At 38.9% G+C, this 13185-nt stretch overlaps 1 protein-coding gene across 3 annotated transcripts in view; it reads right to left on the bottom strand.

The window, feature by feature from the left end:
- Positions 1 to 12806, bottom strand: part of FAM135A (family with sequence similarity 135 member A) — a 75172-nt gene extending 62366 nt beyond the window's left edge. For all 3 annotated transcript variants that reach the window (XM_035893100.1, XM_035893101.1, XM_009637558.2), the window contains exons 1-2: positions 12725 to 12806; positions 8949 to 9069 (exon numbers count right to left, since the gene is read on the bottom strand). In XM_035893100.1, coding sequence (XP_035748993.1) covers positions 8949 to 9025 — 77 coding nt within the window. In that variant the 5' untranslated portion in view covers positions 9026 to 9069; positions 12725 to 12806. The remainder of the gene's footprint in view (positions 1 to 8948; positions 9070 to 12724) is intronic.
- Positions 12807 to 13185: the final 379 nt, after the last annotated feature.

The following is a 13185-nucleotide window of genomic DNA, read 5'->3' as shown; positions in this document are numbered from 1 at the left end:
GATTGACCACAGAACTGCATGAGCAAACAAAATAGGAGATGACCACGCATATCATACCTTCTGGCACACCCATGCAGTTGTACTGGCTCAGGCCAACTACAAATCCATAGATGAGATCACTGTTTCACAACAGATTCAAGTTCATGGTGCTACCAGTGGGCCACGCTGGGTGCACTGTCTCACCCTCTCCCTCCACCAAAACCAGCACTCAGGCAGTTAGTTACACAACCATCCATATCAAAGAAACAGGCACACGTGGAAAATACACCTTTTTTTACCCCCAGTCTCATCACTTTCAATAGCCTGAAAGTTACTTCTGGCATTAAAACCATATGAAAAGAGGTCTTCATTATTTATGGTATGGTATTCACCATATTTTTTTGAGAAACAAGAAACAATTTTAAAGTAATTTTAAAACTTCGTGGAGAAATAAAGTTATTTATAGATAAGAACGAACATGATGCTCCAGTCTGGAGTGACTCTAACCATTTGGAGGTATCTTGAGCTTCTTTCCCAACTGCTAACACAAGTCAGAATCTAGGAAAGGGGGAGCAAGCGGAGGGGGATGAAATAAGGCAACAGAAATCAAAAAATCTGAGAACTTACTTTATAAGGAGTATAGTAATTGGCAGGAAGTTTAAGGAGTGAAAGAGGAAGATATTTTGGAGAGAGCACCTGACTGAAGCGGAGGCAGCAAGTCTGAGTTTGGTGGTGGGACTGAGCCTGGTTCCATATTCAGATAAACCTATACGCTCTCTGAAGTATGTGATGATCCAGTAAACTGCTGTTCGTGAACTTCTGTCGTATCACAAGGCACTCAAGACTTTAGAACACAGAATGAGCATCCTTCTCTCTCCCTTTCTTCATATACCTACAGATGGCAAACTAACTTAGAGAACTAACATAATCACCTTCCTGCTGTAATTATTATTTGTATTAACAAAGCACATATAAATAGGGCAGAACTTAGGAATGGCAGGTTTTTTTTTTTTTCTGTTTTTTACTGCCGTCACACAGGAACAGGTCTGATATAACCCTATAAAGAAGCTACACGCTTCTGCACAAGAGTGCTAACCCATGAAGGAGTCTCAAAATTAGCAATTTTAATGACTGAACATGTTATTTAATGCAAAGTTAAAACTGCTACTGCTGTCACATGCCATTCCAGAATACCGAACTCAGTAAAACGCAGATTTAGAAAAAGAAGGTACATACTCAAGAAACCATTATTCTGATATCTTCAGCTAACACCCACTCCCATTCTACCTCCCTACTACACAGAGCAGCTGGCTATATTATTCTATAGATGAAAAAAAGGGCCTTCTCCAGAGAAAATCCTTTTATACTCAATACTGTCTTAGACTGTCATTTACTCCCTCACTAAACTAAACTCACTGCTCATGTTTCTGCTGACAGTGTTCATGTTAAGGCATGCTGATATATAATCTTTACTTAGCAACGTGAAATGGTACCTGGTCTTACATACACAAGACACATCTTTCTTTGCTGACATAAAGAAGGAAGGAATTTCATAGACCCCCCCCAAAACACAGTCCTCAAAGGAGGACAAATTACATAACCCGAATCACAATTACATTTCACCTTGCTGTCACACAACATAGCTGCACCTATCAAGAGTGCTGTCAGACATTAAGACGACATAAGTACATATCTGAGCTCTCTCTCTCCTTTTTTTTTTTTTTTTTTTTTTTTTTTTAAACAAAGAATTTTGCCAAATTCAATGCCTGGAGGGTATGGGATACCATTAGACAGCTTTAATTCTGAGCTGACGAAATATTTTCAATCGCAAAATAACAATTTCAATTGCAAAAGTTTCTGGTTTTTTTTTAGAATTTCCAAGAGTACTACATGGGTCTGAGTTAAAATCTGAATAAAATTCAGGTGATTTGAAATTTGTACCCAGTATCTGAGAAGTCTAGAATACACAATGAGTACACATTAACATCTGAGAAAATTTAAGGTATACTTTTTGAATCAGTATGGGAGGGATGCAAGAAAAAAACCCAACATGCTTAAGTTTTTATAAAATGTACTCCCAAAACAACTACCATTACCAATTGTTAGCTACGTCTCTATGAATAATGATTGAAGAAATAAGCACCTGTACCATCATCTTTACATGTCAGAACACATACCCAAAACCGGCAGCTTCAGACATCTGATTTAGTTTCTTAATTAACACGGGGAGGGGAGGATTCTTTAGGTTTCAGAGTAGAAGCCCAATTTACAGTGGCTCTAGGTGACCCCTAGACAAGCTTCCCTGCGTGGCTAGAAGTCTCCGAACACAGGCATTGTACTCGGGTACCTGAAGACAAGCAGTACAACCTCCCCACATCTTCAGTTCCACTTACATAGCTAATGCAGAGTATATATCAAAAGCCTTCATTTCTCAGCTAACTCAAAAGGAAGCAGTGCTCAATTTTCCACTTACTTTCCCATCTCCTCAACAAATACAAGCCTTTTTATTTTAAAAGACAAGATTCTGAAGTACCATTGTATCGTACTTCAAATTTTTATTGCTCTTTGGGACCAGACCACATCATTGGTCTCTCAGACATCCTGCATCAGAAGGGCTAACAGGATATCTGATGATACTAACTTTTAAATTCTGAAGCCATACCAACTTAAAATACAACTTGCCCACCGTCCATTCCCAGTCCTACCCATTCTTGCCTCAGAGCAAGCATGACCTGTATGTGCATATCCACTGTTGAACTAGAATCAGAAACTGTTCCACTCTTAAAAAATAAAACCAAAAGAAAAGTATTTGCAGTATTTTTCCTAGACAGACTATTCCCTTGAGTTTACAGCTCAGCCCTCCAAATCTTAAACCCATATTACTGCTATTTTTATTACTGTAAAACCGTAAGCTGAAGAACAGAGCTCACCTTGCAACTGTTAGACAAATTTGACAGCTTGCTTCTCCCTTTGTAAAGACTGTATTGCATTAAGTAAAGATCACAGTACAATACTTCAGAAGATAAGCTACATGTCAGAAGGCAATTCACAACACTTACTTCCAGAAAGCTATGTCATACAGAAACATAGTTTGAAAGTAAAAGTATGACTGGGCTGTATGAATTAAAAAGAAAACCAAACAGGTGAGCCTGAATGTTCCTTGTCCGTTAAGAGTTTGTTATTTGATCACGTTATAACAACACAAAACATTAGCAGAGGCTACTTCTTTATTTAAGGACAAAACCTTTTCATACCTGATGTAGCCAGGAGAAAAAGTGGTCCTACTAAAAGTGTACTCTTCACATTTTAATTTCCTGTCAATAAATTATAAGACTAATGTACACAACTCACTGGATCCAGAAAAAAATATAATTTTTCATGTACTGCATTATTTTTCATAAAATTACTGTGTAAGCATAGTAGGATTCATTAAAATTCATACTCTGCTTCAGTCTATTTTCTTTTACACGACATTACACAACCACACACCTGGAAACATAAAATGTCAGTGCTGCTCAGACACATCAGTAAGTATCTGCACATAGAAAAAACATAAATCAATGGAACAGAAGAATACTGTAAGACTAAATTTCCAGTAGCCTCTGAAGCTTAAATACCTTTGACTTTCAATGGGAGTTAGGTTCACAAGCAACCTAGTGCTACTGAAATTTTACCAATAACCTAATTTTCAGATATGAGACACCTCCAAAAACGTGTTTTATGCGAGAATCTGCTCAAGTCTCTTCTGTGGAAGGTATTTACTATTTTTCTTGCATCTGTTAACCTATTTATAAAGCAAACCCAATTTTTTTAAAGTGTGGTAGACCTATATTACTAATGTAAACTCTTGATGTGCTTTTGCAAGATTCTTTTAACCCAAAAGAAATTCAAATAACAGATGACTAGATATACTGAGCACAAACGTAAACCTGCAGCTATAATAAAGAGCTACCGTTAACACTTTTACTTGCACCATTCTCTTTCTACTTGGGTTAACAACAAATTTGCACTTAGCTAAAATAATCATTACCATGTTCTGTTTCTGAAACCCACAATGAAACAGCAGATGTTCTATTTCACAAAAAAACCTGCTACCAAAAGAAAGACAAAACACATACCTAGAGACATTACTGTTGAAAATTGCCTAAATCCAGCTTTGGCCAGTTGTATGCGTGTGCATATTACTGACAAAATAACAAATGATTGGTGACATGGTAAGAATTTAATATTGAGATTATAAGAATGCATGGAGATAGGGAAAAACGTAGACTAAAACTGTTTTCAAAGCAGACCTTGCAGCAATGTGTGCACTATGCTAAACTAGCAACCATTAGCTGAGTTTCTTTAGTCCATTAGATCTGCCAGTTCACAGGTGAAAAAGCGATACACAACTCCAGAGAAATGAAAACCTCATCTTATCATAATTGAGGGTTACCAGGAAACTTCTCTCACTACCCACAAGAAACGTGCAACTATTCCAAGTTAGACATCAGGATTAATCATCCAACGGTGGAACACTGCAGTTTAAACTGAGCACTACAAAGTACTGTGGCACTTTCAATAACCAGTTGTTTGACTTCAGAAATGCTCAATACATTTAGATCTCAGTTCAGGATATCAACGTATACAAAAGATGTATGTAAATGTAAGCATCCACAGTCCACAGCAGAAAAATGAGTAAGAGAAAACCTGTTCCTACAGTAACGTCTTTGAAGAAAAGCATTGTAAATAACATTCATAATCATCAGGAGGCAGTGGCGGGAGGTAGAGCAGAAAGCGTTGTAAGTAAACACCCCAAACTTCTGTTACAAGCAGTGCTAAAATTGCCACTGGTGTTCCACAACCTCCTACCTGCACAAACTTTTAAACATCAGGAAAAGATAGGTTAAAATCACATTACCAGGACATCATATATTCTAACTGTCCATCTAGAGCAGATAACATCACCACTGGAAAAAACAAGAATGCAATGCTCTAAGTGCATATGTAAATGTTTCAAGAGAACATGGTCATCTGTTCTACATCCAAAACTGATTTTCATTTCAGTTACCTGGAACAAGCTTGTTGACAAAGTATTAAAAGGTTACTCTTATTAATGATCATTATAAGTAGGCAGAATAGGCCTTTCAGTAACAAAGCTAATAAATTGACTAGCTGTCTACTGCGCAGAGTCCTTATTCTAAAGGACTTACAAAAATAAGAGACAACATGAATGGAAATAAAAATAGGGATGCACAGTGACACAGACACAGTATTTGTCAGTGTGGCAAAAAATTATTTCAGGATACAGCTTTTGGCCAAACAGAAAAAAAATACTTTTCCCCATCTCCAGCACAGACAGCTGTATTAAACTGGTCATACATGTTCAGAAATCCCAGACTGGTCAGTAACTCTCATCACAGAGAAACCCTGTATCTCTAATAGGTCTCAAGTGTATGAGACAATTTTTTTGCAAAAACCATAAATGCATCTAGCCAGCTCGTCATCAGCTGCAAGCTGGTCTTTGCACCACTGACAACAACTCTGGGCCAAATCATCCAACCGGTTTTCCACTCAACTCATTCACCACTTCTGTATTCTACATCTCACTCAAGCTATGTTATGTTTCCCTTTGTATTTCTAAGAAGTCAGCACTACAGAGCCCAAATCTAACTAGAGCTTTTACGAGCCAAGATGACAAAATAGCCTGATGCCTCACTATCTCAGACCATCATTCTCACAGGTCCCAAACAATTACATTTCTTTTGTTCAGTTTGTCAGGAGAATAACATGGTTATAACAGTGATACAACAATTATAATACGAGAATAATATGGTTATAACAGTGAGTCCATTAGAGGACCCTTCAGGAAAGCAGACCTTGAGTGAAATACTGTGAGAAAATTTGGCTGAATCTATACTACTGATAGATTTACATCAGCAGAGTGGCTCTGAGGCATTTTCCCCAGTGATCCAGGTTTGCTGCATGCTGGTTCAGTTCACCAAGAGCTTTCCATGTATATAAGCTAGATGTTTCCTGGAGAAAGCTAAACCACAGGCTCTGATCCACATGTCACAAAATGCACTTCAAGCCCAGGGAGGTGGGGGCAAAAAGGTCTGAATCAATTACTGGTATGAACAGCTTCAACATATGCTCATGAAAGAAAACCTCCGGTCCAGAGGACAAGATAAAATCTAGTCTGAAGTAACCCTGGAACCACATAGATACAGGGACATCAACACTGCTTCTAGGAATTCATTCCTAAGGTACCAAATGCATTGTTAGTGTAAACACAGTCGTAAGTGCTTCTGGCAATAGTGTCACTACAGATACAGATCCAAGAAAACATGCTACAGTTGGATGCAATAGCTGGCAGATTTCTTCAAATATCTATAAAACGAGGAATAGATAATAATGGTTTTGACTGGATATTAGGATATGTGGACTCTACAGAAAAGGGGGTGGGTGGTGGGGGTAAAGTGCCATGAATTCAAATGAGCAAACTGATTCAGTTCCTATTTAATAAAAGAGACAAAAGACTGACTTCTAAAAATACATCAGGGTGAACACTCAGACCAATAGTGTCATTGAAAGCATAAGACAAGGCTGTTAAGAAAAACAACTAAAAACTGGACAGAAGGATTTGTAAGCTGGACATTATAACTTCTCCAATAATCAAAAGAGTGAGAATCTGGACTCACTCTCCAACCAAACAGCTTGGATAAAAATCTACGAAGTTTTAAGAAGGAACTTGATCAGCTTGATGTGATTACTTGCAATAGCCAACGTTATTTTACACAGTTCAGAAGGTCATTATGCTTCTAACACCCTGAGATGGGTATGCTGAGCTGGGTTGGCTTGAATGCACACAATCCCAAACAAACCCAGAATATAATCAATTCTATATCTGACTTTTGGTGAGAGAAACCATGCTAAACACAGCAGCAGCTCAAAAATAGGAGGCTAACAATGAAACTAAATATTTCCTTTTCTGCTGATTCAATCCATCATTCAAGAGCTCCTCCAGCAATGTAAATACTACATCCTGTCTCCAGTAAATACAAAGACAGTTCCCTAGAAAAATACCAGAACTCACCCAAATTGACCAAAATTATTGCAACAGCCACATTACTCAGTCTTTCAAATTATTCTGGAAGCTCCCTCTCCTTCCCGACACTGCTTTCTAAGGGAATGTGCCCAGAGTTAAAGGTTCAGCTTGAAACCAGAGAGGAGGTATCTACTCATGTCACTTTTCTCATTATGTCAGCATTCCACCTCTCTGAACTTGCCCTGTGAATTTACTGCTTTTTGAAGAGTAAGCTAAAAAGAAACATGCCAAGTAAAGCACTGGTAATTATACTGCTGTGCTTTACTTCTCAATTACCATTCTGAGGAATCATTTGAATTGTAAGTTTGAGAGAACCAAGTGTCTTTCCTCACTTCAGGCTCTTCTCCATCAGAGTTAACATGCTGCCACGTTCTACCCTCTCCTTCCCCACTGATTCCAGAGATTAAAAAAGGCTACAGTTCAACAGACTCTGCGTTTTTGTTGAAGTAATTAGAATATTCTCAGTGTTTTCCCAGACCTCTTAAGCCTTCCTTAATCCTCTTCTTCCAATGAAGAGTGAAATTACAATTTTCCCTAAAAAGGGGACACAGTTAGTTTGTTGTATATACTTTGACTGCAAATGGTAGCAGGCATAATGGCTAATCACTTCTGTCAGTACCATCTTCAGGCCAAATTTAGACACTAGCTAGCTTTAATAAAATATAGATGAAAACTAACAGTAACATGGCAAAGATAGAGGCTAGGTAGCCAAGATATGTTTTATAACAGTATTTTATGTCTCTTTCCCCTGAGCTCTTTCCCAATCCTACTGGTTTTTTATATCACTCTTCCCCAAAAAGCCCACCTCTGAGGGTCAATACAAGATGGAGGAACTATGTGCTTCCCAAAGCAATGAAGTTTTCCCATTACTGATGAAGGTAAATTTCATCAACTCACCCTGTCAAAAAAAACCCAACCAAACAAAAACCCCGAACCTTACCAAAAACAATACCCGCACACCTGCTTTGAATTACGTCAAGGTTAAAAACAAGAATGTATTTTCTTATTACTAGAATTTTTCTAAGGGAAGTTATTCTACAGTGTTTTGGAAAAGGAGCTATCATAAATCAACACTAACATATATTGTTCCCTGTCTGTAAACACTGACACAGCCTCAACCAGATTTATCTAAAACAAACATCATGAGAACTACAACACTGACATGAATTTTTACTGTAGTGTTAGAATATTGACAGAAGGGCAATGTACTACAATGCTCAAGATGACCAATAATCTTTAGTAACTCGAAAATAACCTACAAAATATTATTTTCTACTTAGCCCCGGGAAAGGAGGACCTTAGAAAGTAATCTGGGGACAATCAGGTAATATCAAATGAAAGGAATGTGAAAGAAAAAACTTCTACAGAGACCAGGTGGAGTAAGAGGAGATCAGGAAAGTCTAATGAGGCAGTATGGAATCTTCTGCAACTGTGGAGGCACAGCACAGTGTGAGGAGGATAGAAGCTGGTGAAGCTCTCCACTGCCAAATTGATGACTAAGTTAACTGGGGCAGCAACATTTTTGAAGCATTCAAGAGAAACACCTATTGTATTTCAAACAAAAGGGATTATAGAAATTAAGATATGAAAGGGTAAAGGCCTGGATAAGAATATAATCTACCCTCCAAATCTACAGAGCCTCCCTTTTTTCCAATTAGACAAAAAAATATTTTATTACAACTTAAGTTTTAGGCCAAATTATTTGCGTATTTAATTTTAATTCCTAAAAAGTGTATGCTTTTCCAATAAGGAATAAAATTTTTTCAGATCACTATAAAAATAGTCAATAACACATGAAGCAACGCTACATGACAGCATCCACTGAAGTCCTTCGAACATCAGCCATCCACCATAGTAAAGTTTGAACAAAAGCACTACCTACCCTCTTTGAAACAAATCCACATTGAAGAATTTGTGGAGCTCCACGGAGAATTCTACCATAGCCTGAACTTCACTCATGTTTATGAGGATGAAGAAGTCAAAACTTGTCAGCACCTTAGTTACTGAAAACAAACAGAAAACAAACTGTTTAGAACACAAGCTGGGGATAATCCCTATCTGTTCCTTAAAAAGGATAATGCTATACACAATTCTTCACAGCTTCCTTAAATATACAGGCCCTGGGGTAAACAAGAATATAGGACATACCAAATCCTGCCCACAATAGCTTCTATCTTTATTATGAAGGAATCAAATGTTATCAGAGAAGTATCACAACACACCGTCAGCATAATACAATCCTGGCACTTACTGATACCTACGTACTGCAGCTCTGTTCTGGTACTTGGCTGGAGAGGGAAAAAAAGACTGCTGTCAAGGAGAAAAAGAGCATGGTCTGCTTCCAGCCCTTGCTGAAGCAGAATGACTGTGCAGACAGCAGCACCCCAGCTCTGACATGAGGACAGGGAAAGCTGAATTACAGTGTGACCAAGCAGTTCAGAGAAAGTGCCTGACCAGGTCATGTAGGGTTTTAGATGGAGAGATTCTAGAGGGAAGGCAGGAGTTAAGGAGGGCAACATGCCCATTTTTAGTCAATCTTTGTTAGCAGTAAAGTGTTAATTCTGTCGTATTCGCAGCCACAGACTGACACCTTCCTGTTCATTTACAATTGCCTGCTGATACTCAAATTAAAATCCTACAGACTTTACAGAGTTCTGCTGTTTTTCCTTCAACAATATCAGTTGGATTAATAAAATAGACTACATTTTCTGCAAATGCTTGCCTTCAAACTTCTCAGTTCCTGCAAGCACCGTCTGGTTTGAGGAATAAGCAAGCCAGAAAAACTAAACCAGACTATGCTTCACACACATTAGTCCATCTTCTGGGTCTAATGCTGAAGCAGTAAACACAAAAAAGCTAGCCTGGCTGGAGCTTGAATGGATTATGGAGGGTTTTTTTGTTTCTAAAATTTTGAACACACATTTGGGTGTGTTCACGTGTACCTGCAGCAGCACGTACTACTGAGAGTGAAACAGCGTAGCTGGCAAAAAAAGTCATTGCCACAGCAGGTATCAGTCACCTGAAAGCAAGGTTACCTTTAGGGGCTACATCTAGCCTACCAACTAAATTATCTTGGCATATGACCCAAGATAAGATTTACCTTTCTGTGCTCACTCTAGAGGAGCTGGAAGGCTTCAAGCACCATAGCACAGGTCTAGATTATTAACTATAAACAAGAAGTTAATTCTGACCTTGTTTAACAGCCAATACAAGGACTCTGCATGTGGTTTACAAAACCACAGAAACAGTACGTTGCTGAAGTAACAGGGAGAGGGTAAGAGGAATTTTGCTTCTGAAGCCGAGTTATGACAATATGAAAAACTCAGATCAAGGGCCCTTACTGCAAGATCAAAACTACAGCATCTAGATGACACTATTAACCCAGCTTGTCTAAAAATTCTGTGATCATTCAAGTTTCAATCAAGTGAGTTCAACAGATTAATTGAATGATGCCACAAGTTTTGCTACAGTATGCAGCGTTAGGACTGTCAACTGATAACCTAGAGGGTTTTGCAACAATTCCCTCTCCCACTCCTTTGCCTACAGGATTGTGTAGGGATGTCCTCAGTGATCTTTAAAGCTAGAATCAATAAGTTCTACACCCTAACTCTCTGGGGTTGCCATCCTGCATTAAACACATGTGCACCATCTACCAAAATGCAAGCATATCTTCTGCAAATGGAACCCAACCTGCCGCTGAGCAGACACCCAGAGATCCTAGACCCGCTGTAACCTTTGGTCATTGGGCAACAAACCTTGGGGGCTGTGCATAAAACCTGTGATGAAACTGTCCAGTGCCTCAGGAAGGAGCTCACTTCAAAGTACTCAAGAAAAAGCAAAAGGACTTAAACAGGCAGAGGATGCCAATTGGGCAGTCTCATCCAGCTTGCATTTTGATGAAATTACATTTTCCAGGAAGGAAGACATCACACACCTCTGACTCCCAAGCTCAATGAGAGGCACTATGTCCCTGAACAGTTTGGCTGCACTAGGAGAAGGGAAAACTGTTCCTGCAGGAATTGTTGTGCCAAGCAGTCGCTCCCAAGTGCTTCAGGGTCCCTCATGTCACCAGTAGGAAAACACAGAACAATCCAGAACTAGTCCAATTAGACAAGTTTGCGGGTCCATTTTATGAATGAGTTAATTCAACAAAAAAAGCTAGGAGAGCCACATCTTGCATTACTGCCAAAAGGGCTGTCCAGTGCACTTGTGGTATTTCTATTGTGTCTAACTCAGCTCTAGCTGGGGCCACTCCCTCCCTCCTCTGCTGTGCTGACTTAGCATCCCCAGCCAGCCCACTAAAAATTGCCTGGGCAGGCAATCCCTGCAGACTGAACACAGGATCCAGCAAACAAAGACGGGCCTGCACAAAACAGTGCCTTGTGTTTTAATCCAGTAACACAGCCCTTGCTCAACTGCCAACAGTATTTGGAAAAGTGGCACCCATGCCTTGCTCCAGTATTGACTGCAAAACCAGTAAGAAATACTGAGCCACAGTTCACAAAAAGGTGCATCCAGAAAGCAATGCTGCATGCCACCGCAGGTATTCGGGATTACAGTCTATCAGCTGACCTTTGAGGATGGTTTTTTCTTTGCCAAGCATCAGCTTGTTCCATGTGCACCTCAACCTGTCTGAAGGGAAGCATTCACTGCCCTGGGCTGACATAAACCAAAACACTACTTTTCTGTCAAAGTCTTTCATATCAGTGCAAAGAAAAAGTGTTCTTTGAACTATGTAATGGAAAGTGTTATGCAGTGATTAAATATTTTAAAGGAGAAACTCAAACTTGGACAATGTATTTAATTTTTGTACGCTAATCTACAAAGGCCAATGAAAATGTGAAACTCAAGTAGAAGTATTTATTTTTATAGGTTCCATTCAAATTTACAGCTAAACCTTACTGACTTCAATGACGTGAAATATCCACAACTCATTTTAATATTTAATGAGTTTATTGTTGTATTTTAAAGCATATAATTAGTATTCAGAAACCGAGCTATTGAACTTATGCAGCACATAAACATGTATCAGAAGATCTGATAATAAATGAGAAGACTACCCTAATACACCGGTTAGAACAGACAGAGGTTTTCACAACTTCTGGTAGCTACTTAACGCTTACAATCAAAACAGCATTTTGATATTCAAAAATATTTAGGCACTGAGACTGAACACCTGCCAATAGCTAAAATAAAGATACTTGATCCTATACTGAGGGCCAAAACTTTACTTTCCTTCACAGGTCTGGGGGTTTATTTATTTTCTTAAATTGGAAAATCTCCTACACATCCTGGCTAGCCCATGCCGTCCCCACACTAGCTCACCACTTCTTCAGTTATCCAAACAAAGCTTTTCTGAGGCCACAATGCAAAACGGATCACAGGATATCAGATATTAAAAGGCCATCAGAAGGAAAAAAAAAGTGTTCTTGATTCTGTTTTTTTCTAAATTGATCATTTTAGTGATACTTTACAGCAGCTGCATCTGAGCACCTGAGAGTGCAATGAAAAGACAGATGGAGGTGTACAGAAACCTAAACCAGCTTTGTTCTCAGAGAAATGCTTGTGTAACAGTGCCATTAATCTTAACTACTTGTACTGGGAACTGCAAGACAATGCTAAGAAACAAAACCACAGTATGTTCAAAGAATGTCTTACCTCCACTGGTAAATACTCCATTTTAGTATGTTAATTAACCAGTCTTCCAGTTCTTCACTGTTGCTGTCAAAAACATACTGCTTGAACTAAAAAACAAACAAACAAAAAAGTGTTTTACTAAGAGCAGTATCTCTAGAACTTTTCAGTACTCATTTTCTTCATTCTCTTTTCCTGCGTCCTACTAACAGCCCCTATCATGTCCTCTCCAACAGCCATACATGTACCGCCTACCAGCATTCTCCCATCTGCCCTCAGTTCCTGCACTGCAGTTTTCAGCCTTCTTCAAGTGTAGCAGTCTCACACCTATTTTTCCAAAACACAGTAAAAAAATAAAACTTCTCGTGAAGCCCATGCTCTGGCAAAGCTGACATTACCATGGTCAGCCAAACCAACCCTGTCTTCAACAAGGAATTCTAAAATCCAGCTCTCAGAGGACTCCATCACACCCCTAGCTGGCCCAC

This window comes from Egretta garzetta, unplaced genomic scaffold (genome assembly GCF_000687185.1).
Source record: "Egretta garzetta isolate BGI_Z169 unplaced genomic scaffold, ASM68718v1 scaffold584, whole genome shotgun sequence".
Classification (NCBI taxonomy): domain Eukaryota; kingdom Metazoa; phylum Chordata; class Aves; order Pelecaniformes; family Ardeidae; genus Egretta; species Egretta garzetta.
This window is presented reverse-complemented; position numbering and strand designations above follow the sequence as displayed.